Consider the following 15230-nt stretch of genomic DNA (forward strand, 5'->3'; position numbering starts at 1 on the left):
TCGTTACAAAATTCGTTTATCTACACACATAAATCAAAACACACATCATAAACCCTATAAGGGCGCGTTCAAATTAGCCGCTGTTAGAAGCGCTGCAGCCGTGCGGCGGCCGCGCTGCAGCCGCGCGACTGTCGTGCTGCTGAAGTGCGACCATATTTTTAGTGATGTTTTATCTTTCGATTCAGTTACGCGATGGATTGCAAAAGCACATTGTAATATGATTGAATATGAAAGTAAACTGTAATATGAGTATTAAATAGCTACAAAACTCGATTTACGAATAATATTTGTAATTAGTTTTCGCCTTGTTTACGGGTTTTTATGGGATTTTTACGTTTGTTTAACACTATTCTTCACACTTATATTCAAAACCAAAAGATATGTAGTTAGGAGGGTAAGCGTTCTTGGGGCACACACTTTACATATAGGTGTTAAAAATAACTCACCTGCTATGTTTTTTTCAGTTCTAGTTTTAGTTTCAAAATTGTCAATGAGTTTTAGACATAAATTTTCCTATGCCCTTTTTTGTCCTGTCCATTGGAATAACTGGCGGAACTGCTATTCCTTATTGCAGGGTGTTGTTTTAAATTCTCTATAAATTCTTCAATTCGATTTTCATCGATCGTAATTAATTTAAAAAATTAACATGTACACCTCACTAACCGTGACTGCAGCGCGAATGTCGCGCGGCGGCCGCGCGATTGCAGCCCTTCTAGAAATTGTATGAAAAGTAATAGTCGCGCTGTTGCAGCGCGTCTAACAGCAACTAATTTGTACGCGCCCATTAAGATGTGTTCAAAAACCGCAAATTACGATCAGCATAAAGATAAATTGTTTTGTTACAACAAATTTCTTATCTGTGAAAATGTTATGATTGCTTATTATTAGGATCAAATTAGATTTTCTTATTACATTCAAATTTCGTACATATCTGAAAAACAACGATTTAATTCATCGAGTATATAACCAGAAGTAGAGACGAATCTAGTAGAGACTATTCTGCCATACCATTACTGTGACAACTGCGCTCCGATTGGCTAGCCCGAGTTCGAAACAATTGACGGGTGTCGTCAACTGTTACACTTCAAATCGACCAGTTAACTTGAGCTTTGCTATCAAAGAGAATTTAAGCACTACGTTTAATGGACGAAAATTGCAAAATTACATATTTAATATTAAATTACCGATGAAAAGTGATTCCGTTTGTTTTGTAATTAGATGTTTTGCTTTTTTCCCACACCACCGAATAGAACAGCACGGCATTGTTAGAGGTATTGTTTTTATTACAATAAATACAGAATATTTTTTGGAATATACGGAGACGTACACACAGGTCAATAGTTGGTCTGTCTACATTTCAGTGCAAACGGGAGTTCATATTTATAAGTGCTGTATCGCTAATGTGTTAACAGGAATATATGGCCCTTATTCCGTCTCTATTTCTGGTTATAGACTCGATGATTTGATTAGACCTCAATTCTAATATCAGTCGAGATGAAGTTATAACCGAAGTGAAAAGTCAATAGCAAACAATTACTTGATATCGAACGATATGATAGTTGGGGCCGACTCTAGTTAGTATATGAATTAAATTAAAACTACGGTTGTCTGACATGCGTGACAAAAGTTTTTATTTGCCGCCATTTCGCCAGTCGTAACATTCGGTTCCTGAACACATCAAGAGCTTATAATATGTGTATAGATAAAGTAGTGTATGTAACTGGACATAATTAGGCACTAAAACACTCGTTTGATGTTCTATCTGCCTTTCATTATGTAACAGTCACATAAACTACTATTCCATTCCGTTCCGTCGCAATATAAAAAATATCACTTACAAATTGTTTTTTAGGCTTGGCAGAAATTGCTTTTTTTAGGCTTCGGCAAGCTTTGCGACGATGAGTACGACTATACGGGTATGCGGGGCGAGGAGAGGCGGAGACCTGAAGAGAGGCCATGCGCGAGCACGATGTCGCGATGGACTGTTGCTGCATGCCTAAGGATGCTACGGCATGTTCTCTGATTATATTGTACACAACGGTGATAACTAAAATCTTGGAAACCATTCACTATAGTGATTTAGACCATTCTTTCTCATATTAATGGCAAATAGGCTTTATTGTAAAGGTGCGAGCGAGATCACTATTTGAAAATAATACTCTAGAAAAAAAATCAAACTACTACTACTATACAGGAGATACTATAAGCCATTCCTGACTGACTGATAGTGGGAAAATTATATTTTATATAATAAGAAAATAATCCGTAAAGGAAACACACGGTTGAAGATGAATATTTATTGACTTGTCATTAAGAACAATAAGCCATTTACATTAAGTTTAAAATACAGTATCGCTTAAAAGAGCTCAAGATAGTCTTCTGGATAGATAGACCTAATCGAAACATGTCTGACGCAAGTTAAACTTACAATTTGCCGTGAATCGTAAAACTTTATATACTACAATATTGGTAAAAGTACTTATTTAACTATATTGGGTACAACTATTTTGTCTAGGCTATGTAATAGCATAAAAGTTAGTAAGAGTGAAAATTGAGTCCTTCTACAGGTACACTTTGAGATTCCAAGGGTTGGCGATAGATTAGAAGTGTGCTGACTCATACAACTTCTGGCAAATACAGGCCCACTCCTTATCCAGTTTTGACAAATACACGCCCATTCCCTAAGTTTCAAATATATGCTTACCCCTAGCCGTACAATAATCGAGCCCCTTCCAAAGCCTTTTAGATCGTATAACTTTTGAATCGTGTAGGTACCCGATGTATCATCTTGACAAAATTAACACTTACGATGTCACGCCGTATTAGGTACTTATGTAAGTAATTCGTTGTATATTAGCCCGCATTTGACAAAAGTTTTATAATATACAAGGTTAATATCGATAGATAATATTTTGTAAAATAACTTCTTAAAAGTTTATTAATATATTTTAGAAATGAATATATTTTAATAACATGATCTTAATTCCTTTCAACTACGACTAAGATTATAATAATAATAATATAATAAGTAACATACATCGTAATCTATCTTTATTAATCACATGATTTTGATATGTTTTTGGGTCAAGTGCAGCACCGTTTAGCATGCCTTTAATTTTGATACATAATTTAAAATGTCAAAGATCCGACTAAAAGGGCCTATAAAATGTTTCATAAACACTACAATACCGATCATATTAAAATAGGTAATATTATAATTATAGGTTACAAACTATGATATGTATTATACCCTACAGCTATGGTTACCATAAATGTATCCATGGTCCTATTCTGGATTTTTCCAAAAGCCAGATATAAAGCGCATACATTCTTTTAACGATTTTATAATATTTTATTATATTCTACAATTTTTCAATATCGAACGAAATCAACCGACGTTTAGCTTTATATCTCGCTTAGAATGGACACAGACGTTAGTGGAGTCGCCTCTGACAAGAAGGGTAAAAATAAAAATACATTTACGAGAGTTAAAGTTACGGACGACATTTACCTATACGAAAGAGCAATCACACAGCACAAAATATTCGAAGTTACAATGGTTCGGGTTATCACGACGAATTGCGAAACGCCTTCGACTTTCGATAAGTGAGACAATATTAAATCACAGTCTTATGCTCTTTAGAATTATCCTTTTTAGTTCCGCACTTCGCGTGACAAGGACGCGAGTATCTTCCCCGACTTTTTAAAAGTATTCAATTTTAATATATAATCAGGAAACCAATAAAAGTAAGTACGTAATTAAAGTATACTCTTCAAAAATACGTAGTGATTGTCAGGAAATAGAAATTTGTGTTAAGAAGTGTGTCGTTAGTACGTATCAGGTTGAGTCTTTGTGGCCGGTTGTAGATGTCAATCTGATAACCAACAAGTTACTTCTCACGTCCATCCGGAAAAATAAATGCAAATCGCACCAATCACTCAAGGGAAGTTTAAATAATTAGGATAATTTGGGAAGTTTTACTTTCTCCTGTATTTAATGGAGTCGTAAGGAAGGTAACTGTAGAAGGAGGAGCTGATAGGTGCGAATTGGACGACGTGATAATAATCAGAGGCTGACTCCGGTGCTATTCAGTCGAGGAAACCAGTGTTGACCAACTTCTCCAGGAAAAACTTGACGTCTCCGAGCTCAGAGTCTTTGATGCCCAAGGACTTGAGCATTCCAAGATCGCCATTCTCGACCGCCATGAAGACAGAGCGGAGATGTTCCAGGTCAGACCTCATCAGGTGAAGAGCTGCGCCGAAATCTTCGATGGTTTGGGACTCTGGAATGAATGAAAAAAGAACATACCTAGTTAAACATTTGAAGAAGATTCTACAATAAAAAAACAAGCCTAGATAATTCGACGAGGAATCGGTTTTTTTTATAATATTGTTGTTATCTCTTACTGCTGTGAAGAGAGCCGAGACACGCGGGTGTGATGTTAGGTATGTATTCGTTTGGTAACATTTCATGTATTTAAATATTTAATCCCTAGGGTTGAACATTTTACAGAAATTGGTGTGGTTTCCTTTTGAGTTCGTGTAATTTTATATCTGTGTAATTTGATTTTTATGATACTAAGGGATGGGACGTACAAGTCTTACTCCTGATGGAAAACGACACGCCTGTCATAACAGTTGCAGTGCCACTCAGAGCTTTAAATAGCAAAGATCAGAGGTGCACTGCCTCTGCGCCCATCCTCCTGAGACATGTTGAAAAGTCCCATGTGCCTGTAATTTCTCCAGCACCCTTAATTAATAGGGGCTATGTTGAGTGTGTGCGTTGAGTGTGTGCGTTAATAGGAAAATAATTTTATAGGAAAGTAAGAGCTGCCCTACACATGGTTTCTGTGTATATCGTATTTAAAAAATTACATCAGATATCCATTAATATAATCTACAAAAAGAGTGGAACGCGCACGCCTAATTGTTTTCGTGAAACTGAAAGCAATCTTAGCTTGTAGTCGTACGAGACTGTACTTCTTAGTAACAATGCATCTGGAATGCACCTCATGTAACCGCACTTACCTGAAAGAGCAATAGCAACTTTCTCAACGCCACCCAGCGGCTCCAATGCATCTCTTGCTTTGCTTCCGAAGAGCTTCTCCAAATAGTTAGGGCCGTGAGAAGCCAGCAGTGACTGAAGGAAAGATGCAGTTTCTTCTACGGGGGGCCTTTTAGCTTGAATAAAAAATTCACTTATTAAAATAGGAACATAATATTAAAAAAATTAATACAGAATAAATACCAACTATTTATGAGACAAGAAAATTTGTGATTTGACGGTGACCTAATGTTATTTAGAGAAAAATTATAAATAGAGTTTCCGACTTGTCCGATAAGACAAAATAGTGATCAGGCTAACGACGGTACTTTTGAGTGTAGAAATTTTAATGAGATTAATGTTAAACCTGCAGTGCACAGCTTGGAGTCTTCATCGTAACCGTCGATACAATCCGGAGCGCCGTCACAGAGATATTGGATGGAGATGCAATTTCCATCCACCGGGCACTTGAACGGCTCATACGGGTGGCAATATTCTGTAATAAATTATGCAACATCGTTAACATATCATAATCGATGTTCCGTTTGATTAACACTTCGGATCAATAGTCCGGGAATAAATATCTATCAAATTTTATTACGTGTAACTACGCGAATCCTGTAAATTGTCATTAATAATAATAATAATAATAATAATAATAATACTTTATTTCAGAAAAAGTATCCATAATTTGTTAGTAAGACTTAGCAACTACGGTAGTAGGTATTTATTTCAATTACATTACATTTGAATTACATCACATAGTATGCAATTACTTAATTTAAATTACACCTATGACCCTTTGTATTAGATGCCATAGCAAGGGACTATCGAACCGGTTCACGAGTGTTATCCGTATGCTGTTCCGGCTACCACGCACACGGTGAAGAAAAGATGCGGCTTTCTTTCGCATTATAGCGGGAAAGCCGTCAGTGCGCGCCTCCGAACATTCCTGACGCGCTGCAGTGGCGTGGTGGCTACCACAACGGCATCCTGAGCGCATTGTTATACTGTATATACGCAGGGCGTTGTAAGCTCGTTTGGTGTACTGACACCACAGACTGCTGGAGTAAAACGACGTGCAATAAGCCTTAAACAGTGTTATTTTTATATTTTCTGTGCATCGAGCAAATCTGCGAATCAGCATTTTGCTCCTCACTGCCAACACCCTGCGCTGTGACCAAGGTATCTAAACCTGTCAACTACTCGCAACGCAGTACCACCCAACACAACCGGAGGCACATTTATCGAGTTATATTTTTTCGATTTGAAAAATAACAACTCACTCTTTTTAGAGTTGTACTTTAGGCCGTGCGCTGCTGCATACTTTGCACATGTGTCCACCAACTTTACAATCGAGGCAATAGAAGTACCCAGCAGCACCAAGTCATCAGCATAGCTTATGTTGTTGCAGGTTCCATCAATATGGCATCCGACATGCGTGTCACTAAGTTCCTCAATCAGTCGATTAATATAAAGGTTAAAAAGTCCTGGCGATGTCTATAAAGGCAAGCTCAAAAAAATTGTTTTGTTGAAAATAATATTAATTTAATAAAATATGGAGATGTTTTTATTTTATGCTTAGAGCATATTATTATGTAGTGCTTTCACACACTATACAAAATTATTTATTTAAAAATTGAATTGGTTACACCTAAAGACGGAAATTTCAGAACGTTTGCAAAAGTAACTTAGACTCGCGTAACACGTTAGCGGGTGTAAATACATAGTACTTCATAATCTGGGATAATGTCATCTCAATCTTTGGGTCTACCGATGTAATAGCAGTACTGGTGCCAACAACTTGTTTATTGAGCCTCCAAACTAAAAATGAAACAAAAGAAAGTTCTTTGTGTGGTATATTTATCTTAAGTACTACTGCTTGTTGTTATCTTATTAACATCGGGCATATAATACTCAATGTATATTCGAAATAAAGAAATCTATACTTAATAATCTCAGTACAGAGTACAAAAAAAACCGACCTCAGAAGTTTGTGGAATTACATCTATTTTAGTTTGACAAACCCCAGGTCCTTGCAAAAGAAGTTCGCTATCCAGGATGCTGCGAGAGGCCATTGAAATTAAAAAAACATTCTAATTTCAACAGGGAAGATGGTTTCTCCGTACCACTAGTTTGCGATCCAGTATCTCCTCTAATGAAAAATCCCAAACAGACATAAGACTGCAGTACTAATTAATATGTTTTAGTTTATTCTAATTCATATTAATAATTAATAAAAAATTGAACTTAATAAAAATTCATTTCATAAAATAATTTGTAAAACTTAATGTAGCGTAAATTGGAAAAAAATTAAAAATAAGGTATTTAATTGTAACTATAGTGAAAAAATAAGGTGGTTTGCATCAATATTAGACATAACTGGATGAAGACTGTACCACCTCAGTCAACCGTGACCATGGGACCTGTAAAGGGCCCGAAACGTCGGTTTGTTAAATATACGCGATTTAAATCCGGAAAAATAGTTTCATTTCCTATTACATCTATTGGCCAAGTTTTATATTTTACGGTTACTGGAAAGTGCGCGAAACTGGATTCACCCCTTAGAGATGGAATATTTTTTCAAATTTAAATGGGACCACTACTGATTTGGAATTTGATTTGATCGGCTCACAAAGTTATCGCGTAACAAACATACAAAAAAAGAAAGAAAAAAATACAGTCGAATTGAGAACCATCTCCTTTTTTTGAAGTCGGTTAAAAATGAGATAACGAAAAAGGACATTATTATCTGGAACAAAATTATTCCTAGAGCCTTTCATGCTACCTCAAACCATAAAGAATGCCGATAGCAGTGGGCTTCAAGATCCCAAAACCGATTCGAAAGGTTACTTTTAAGGTTTTAAGGTATTACCGGCCCAACCCTTCATTATATGCTCAAGGGACGTTGGGAATACGTGTTCATTGGACCCTAGTTTCGATTTTAAGAAAATGTTTTCACGGTCGAGGTTCCACTGGCGTTTAAAAGCTCGGCGTAGAATTTATGGAACAATCATTCTTCCCGGTTTTATTAACCTGGAACTCAGTGTTGATTCGATGTAGAGACTCTTCAAAGTAAATAACGTAACTTATATTTCTCGATTTTTCTTAACTGCTTTTAAAAATGTTCCGATGGTATGTTATGTCCATGTTGTGTCACATGCATATCAGGTATAATCGGGTGCTTACTTTGGATTTTAAGCTGGGATGGTTTAAACAGTTTTTAAAGCAAATAACAGAATACTCTACTTGATTCAAGATTTATTCAAGTACGTACAATGGTTTATGGGTAATAAATAATTAATGGATAGCTAGAATGTCTCAAGACAGGCGCGTTTTTTCATATTGTATAAGGTGAGCATTGCGCAATATGTACGGTAACAGTTTTACAGACAGAATACCGAACAGTGTAGTAAGAGAGCGTCGTAGTATGAAAGTTAATGTAGCGACTGGACAGTGAGGGGATGCTTCGATGGTGGATGTTGACGTTGACTAATGAATGTTAGTGGATCAAAGCGTCAAACATTCTGACAAGGGATGCGAGTCGGACACGTGTCGGGTCGGGACACGGCGGGTGTAATTCCATTACATTTATATGGACGACGACACATGACGAGCGGGCGCGAGACGGGCGCATGTCGGGTCCCGCACGGAATTGCGCCCGCCGTGTTCTCGACCCGACACGAACCCGACCCACATCCGTTGTCTATGTGTTTCATGCTTAACGGTACATATTTATAGACCGAATGTGTATGAAGGCATGGGACAGGTCCACGGCGCCGTACATATCTCAGTCAGATTGAGGATGTCCTTAAAAAAGGCCGGGTTAATAGTTCCAAGAATAAAAGGGCATATTATGTGAAGAGACTGATGGGAGTGGAGGAGGCGAAATAGTTTTGTCAGGAGCGTAGCAGCTGGAGGTCCATAGTTTCTACCTACCCCTGTGGGATTCAGGCGTGATGATATATAAAAATATACATTAACATAATATATACATTAACCAAATTGTTTGTTTATTAACTTTATTCCTCTTTTTTTTTTTTTCCTTTCTTTTTTTTTTTTCTCTTTCGTTTTTGTTTGTTTGTTGTCAAGTTTTGCAACGCCTGTTAATTGTTCTGTACTCAGCTCTCTGGTTAACTGGTAGAGAATGCCTAATGGCATTAAGTTCGCCATTTGTACTTTTTTGTATGCAATAAAGTTTAAATAAAAAAAAAAATAATAAAAAAATATATCTGCCGCCGTTAATTGCGCATGTGATAAAAAAATAATGTGAAGAGAAAATAAATTTAAAAAATGTTCATTTCACTTGCGGTAACTTCTTCATACCTTTTTTACTGACAACTGCAGTACACATAACAATTTTTTTGAAAAGTTGTCACATGTATGCGCTTTTTCAAGTAACGGCGGCAGACACGTGTATCAACATTTCAATGTGTTCTTTCGTTTATATACAAAATCATGCCTTAGTACACGAATTTAATGTTTGTTTTTTGCTGTCGTATATACCAGATCGTTTATTGTGGGTGTGCCCGTAGAGCCGGTTAAGGTCAAGCGCGTACGCGGTGAGTGGCAATGCGCAGGTCACAGCCGCGAGCGCGAGCACGCTCGCCGCCACACGGCACGACGACATCCCTGCAACATAACACAGCTTATTTTAGTCCATTGCTCATGACCAATGAGGTCCCTAATATTACCGATGACTACCATAGTTGCAATCTAATTACACTAGAACACTGTTTTACAACAACAAAAAATGTATTGATTACCTTTGTCACCGGAAAACTCACAGCAACACGCCAGGCAATGAGCTTATAATGTAGATATATCTGTATATTATATACCTATATAATATCTAATTGCAATATATCTATTTGTAAAAATGTTTAGTAGGGATTTGTATAATCTCTCTATTGGTCTGTCGCCATCTCTTTCTATAAAATATAGGTGAAGCCGTATCTTCCACCGAACTAATTAAAACTTTCCAACCCAGATTTGCAGCATATCTTGTGCCTTACAGCTTGATAAATTTCATGAACTAGGCGCTGGTTTTAGTCGCATTTATATGAGGTACTGGTTTTTATAGGGGGTTACCTATACGTATAGACAGATCCCACCATCAAATGTATAAAAAACGTTATTAAACTTAATTAGGTCCTATAGCCGGGCTACCTTGCTCCGCGCTACTATCGCCGGGCTACCTTGCTCCGCGCTCTTATCGCCGGGCCTACTCCGCGCCCAACCTACTCTGCGGTCTACCACACCCGGATTCTCCGCACATCTGGGGGCTGCCACCTCGGCGCACTGCGCTCCTGACTTCTCCGCGCACCTTCTACTACTTACGCGGAACCACTGAACGACCATCTCTGTTGTACCCAACCTTGAGCTTTATAAAACCCATGAAATATAAGTATAAAACCATCTGTGAGTTTCATTTATAGTCTATTGACTCGGGGTTCTAAACTCTGACATTTCAATGTTGGTAGATGAACACAATCAGCATCGTGAACGGTCAAACTGGTAAAAATATATATAAAGACTTTTAAGTGCTCAATCTGAACAAAACTATAGCATGAGTAGTAGTAGAGCTCCTTGTGAACGAGTTCGTCCAGAGAAGTACTGCTACCGTACCTATTTCTGCCGCCAAGCAGTAATGATCATATTACTACGTTCCGGTCTTGAACAGTGAAATTACAGGCACATGGGACTTAAGACGGGTGACTGCGGCGCCTGACGCCACAGGTGACTAAAGTTGCGAAGTCCTAGACTAGCATGCGACTTTTGGCCGCGCGGCGACCGGCCGCATGCGTCTGGTGACAAAAATCGAGCGTGCAAATGCTCAGTCACAGGCGATCGCATAGTGCTGAATGGTACAAGGTCTTCCTAAAGCCAGATCACATCTACTTAAAGAAATAGTCAACATACTTTAAATAAATAACCAATTCACTGTAATAAATAACCCGTGTACCCAAATGGGGCGGCGATTTAGCTTTGACAAGCGATCCGACAAATCGCACGGCTAAAATCGCCTCGTGTAAATCATCATCACACATCAGGATGACGAACGCATGGCATTGCCCCTCAGATATTAAAAAACTTAAAAGTCCGAGCGGCACTGCAACAGCAGGCGCACGATTGTTTGTCCCGTCGCTTGGTGTCGTAAAAAACACTCAGGAATTTGTATTGAATCTTTAGAAAGTCAAAATAAAGAACAGATGTTTGACAAGCTTGACAGCTTAAGTACTTCTTGTTTTATTGAGTAAACCAAGTTAAGTAGATACTCGTATAAACTTTTATGTACCTTTCACGTACAAAGATAACATTGCTTAATGAGTTCATAGGACTTGCTTTTGTTGACGACTTTGTCAAGTAGTCTAGAAGTTATTTCAGTCAAAGAAACTAATCGTATATAGCTTGATTCCAAGTCAATAGTTTTGAGAACAATTTATGATTTAAATAGAAGGGTACATTAAATTAGTTAAATACAGAAAAGAACTACTCAACGCTCGGATTACTTAATCGCATGATTGATATTTTTTACTTTCAGCTTAGGCTACATACATACCTAAGATGATTTAGACTTAAAAATGTTGATTTTTTCTTGCTGTACCTACACATTGTACAGCAGTTTATTCATGATATAGTTATAAAACACGATGTGGCAACAAAACACTCATTAAAACGGTGCTCGAGGCAGGGCGAAATTTCCACCGGGAAATTATTTTCAAGTACAACTATTTGGCAACCACCACTCGCCGTAACTCAAAAATTAAAACACAAACTGAAAGTTCAAATTTCAGTAATTACTGATTGGAACTAATACGTTTATATTCTCATTTATAAAGGGATGACTAATTATACTGTATAAATAAAAATAATTTCATTAGTCGTAATAAAATTCGTTACGATTTAAAAAAAAAATTTCGTATCGTGTTTTCTTAATTGCATTATTTTTGAGTTATGCCAGTATTTGGTCATTTGCGATTTATTGAGCGGATTGAGGGGTCTGTAAAATTCGTAACATGTTATTGTCAATTCTTACTTATTATAAAATGTTTAATAAGTTAATATAACATGATCTAGGATTCTGTAACATCAAGTTACAAATTACGAAACGCTCTCTTTTTGTTTTATAATATCAAGTGACGGGACGGACAAGTCGTGCGCCTGAAGGTATGCTACACGCCTGTCCATAGCAGTTGCAGAGCCACTCAGAGTTTTAAATCGCAAAGATCTGGGAGACACTGCCACTGCGCCCGTCACCCTGAGGCATAAGTTGTCACGTACCATGCGCCTGTAATTCTGGACATCATTATCTTTTTCACTTCTCATGCTCTTAAAGTTCGTATTTATTCTGGGTGTTGGCTGCATAAAATAGGATTTTATGCTTTAGTGCATAAAATAACAAAAAACCGTCACATTAAATGTGTCTAATTGTTGTAATTTTACATTAAATTTTAATTAAATAATCGTTTATTATAATATTGTAGTAATATTGCTGTTTACTTCCTCGCAATCGAAGTGAAGAGCAGAGTGTATAACTCGTTCATAAAAACCATTTTACCCTCGACTTAAGTATCCACTCATATACTTGTATCGGGTAATATGACGCATTTTATGCACTTGTTGTACAATCTGCTATATTATGTAATGTGTTTTTGTGACCATCGCGTACGTACTTGCTACGTTACACAATTCATATAAAGTTCATTATTCTATGTACTAAATGATGTAGGTACATTTTTTCGTGATACAAGTGATGGGACGAACAAACGTGCGCCTGACGATGACAGTTGCAGTGCCGCTCAGAGTTTTAAATCACAACGATCTGAGGGGTACTGCCCTACGCCCGGGCGCAAGTTGACATGTCCCATGTACCTATAATTTCACCAGCACCCTTATGACGGATTCACGAGTCTTTCACTTGCGTTTTTCCCTTCCTTGCTTGACTTGCTTCACGGATACGCAAAGATCTGTCGCGTACGCGCAGGCAGAACTGTTCACGAGGCTCGCTTGCGCCGGCCGCTTGCTTTGGGTTGGATTTCTTTGCGTTGCGTGAGTTTGATATTTAGCAAGCTTGATATTGTCACGCAAGCAACGGGGAACGTTTGCGGAGGACAACACCACTGGCCAATCACAGCAGCGGCCATGCGTCCAATACACCCAAAACAAAGGCGGAAAACTGATGGAAGACGGAAGATTTCTACGCCGTGTCGGTAGGTACCCAGCCAACGCAAGCAAGCGAAAAACGCATGTGAAAAACTCGTGAACCCAGCATTACTCTTCAAAACTGTTACGACAACTTCGTAACAACACTTATTATTTACATACTTTGCAGTAAGAATACATATAATATATACACTTATAATCTTTTCAGCAAAATACGTAAGTTGCCTGCGTAAAATATAGAAACATCAGGAGACTTTTGGATTAGATAGCTGAGGATTAAAAATAACTCTAGTTCGCCAATGGTGAATATTGTATTAGAAATAGGTACCTACGTAAGTATAAAAATTACATGTTAGGACAGTAGTCATGTTGACTATTATTTTTGCGATATATTTTATGAGTTTACTGGATACTTCATACGAAAAACAAATTTTAATTTCGCTTTATTTCGCAATATTGTGTTGGCCCACGGTAGTGGGTCTGTGGGTTGGCCAAAAAGTTTATATTAGTCAAATTTAGTCAATTATGTACTGGCCGTGTTAATCAACAATCTTTTGCCATTTCTCGATATTTTCCGGAATTCCCCTTTCATAAAAAATCTTGTCTTCACTTATAAAATGCAACTCTAAATGTTGTTTGATTTATGATACTCCTCTTCATTATCAAAGTCATGTCCATTCAAAAAGTTTTGTAAAGACCGAAACAAGTGAAAATCTGAAAGGTCAAATATCGGGTGAATATGGTGGATGTGGTACCAAATCACAAACCCATTGCAATAGTTTTTGATAGCTTTTTATAGATGTCTGTGATGATGAAAACACACGACACCTTTACTATTCTTCAGTTTTGGGTGTTTTTCATGAATTCAAAACTTTTCCGCCTGTTTTTAAAATACGCGCTTAAATTTTATTTTCAAAATCTACATAGATATACAATATAAAAATTAAAAAAAAAATCTTTTTTTTAATGTTTCCTAGTGGCAATAATCCTTTATATAAGTACATATTAATACACACCTGTCTAAAAATACTTTTGTCTGTATTCATACTGAAGGTAACTAAATATTTAACTTGTGGGTAAGTAAAGACAGAGTACATCGTACCCCGACGCATTTAGAATGTAACGACGCGTTAGCATTAGCCCGACATCCGAGTTTACAGGTCACCTCCCGAGGGACCCCACCACTAGAGATAATTGTTGCAACTGAATTGGAACGTTTTTTTTCTAAATTAGGACTCATAATGAAAAGTTGGACTTACAATATATGTATATACACAGTACATGTATACAGTGTGAATTGATTGGAAAGAATAATTAGATACAGTGCCTACAAATTTGCTCGATTTTTTGACGATCGTCACGTATGATCAAAGAACATAAGTAAATTTGTAAGTAACAGACGATTTACCTGGGATTTTTTGTCGATCAACATTTGTGATCAGACAAAGTCGAGTATGTACAGGAAACGGACGATCAGTATAGTTTGTTTTGCAGATGGACACGTGTCGATTTAATAGCTAATTGTACTATAACTGTCGATATTATGTATGCAATTATACAAAATGTATTTACCTTAACATTTATAATATAAAAAACGTAATTTACGATGTTATACCTAGTAATTGAAATAAATAGGTACGAACATGATCTGTTGACTTCTACACAAGCGCCATATTGTCCAATCGAGTAGGGATGACTCGACTTAAAAATATCCGGATGTCTTTGAAATAGCTTCACCGTCGAGAATTGAACAACTCAAGTTCTTCTCCATATTAGTGAGTACAGGCCCACAAACAGGCACTTACAACAAAACGTGCTAACAATCGTTTTCCAATGTAATTAAAACTAATTTAACAACAGCAAATTTTCGTTTTTGCTTTATTTTGCAACTGTTTAAGTACATGTATCCTCTTGTGTTATGCTTTTGTAATTGTTTGAATACACGTGTCTTCGTGCCTTATGCCTATCTTTATTAAGTTTGCTTAGAGGTGTGAGGGTGAGATACTGGTGTTCTATAACA

General features: G+C 37.1%; 1 protein-coding gene across 1 annotated transcript in view; it reads right to left on the reverse strand.

Annotated features, from left to right (window-relative positions):
• Positions 1-2302: 2302 nt before the first annotated feature.
• Positions 2303-15230, reverse strand: part of LOC113239368 (IDLSRF-like peptide) — a 65827-nt gene continuing 52899 nt past the window's right edge. Inside the window, exons 2-5 of the mRNA XM_026476348.1 lie at positions 9551-9676; positions 5412-5540; positions 5029-5181; positions 2303-4283 (exon numbers count right to left, since the gene is read on the reverse strand). Of these exons, the coding sequence (XP_026332133.1) occupies positions 4090-4283; positions 5029-5181; positions 5412-5540; positions 9551-9674 (600 nt within the window). The 5' untranslated portion in view covers positions 9675-9676 and the 3' untranslated portion in view covers positions 2303-4089. The remainder of the gene's footprint in view (positions 4284-5028; positions 5182-5411; positions 5541-9550; positions 9677-15230) is intronic.

The sequence above is a fragment of the Hyposmocoma kahamanoa genome, unplaced genomic scaffold (assembly GCF_003589595.1).
Source record: "Hyposmocoma kahamanoa isolate Upper Pololo Valley unplaced genomic scaffold, ASM358959v1 99879, whole genome shotgun sequence".
NCBI lineage: Eukaryota > Metazoa > Arthropoda > Insecta > Lepidoptera > Cosmopterigidae > Hyposmocoma > Hyposmocoma kahamanoa.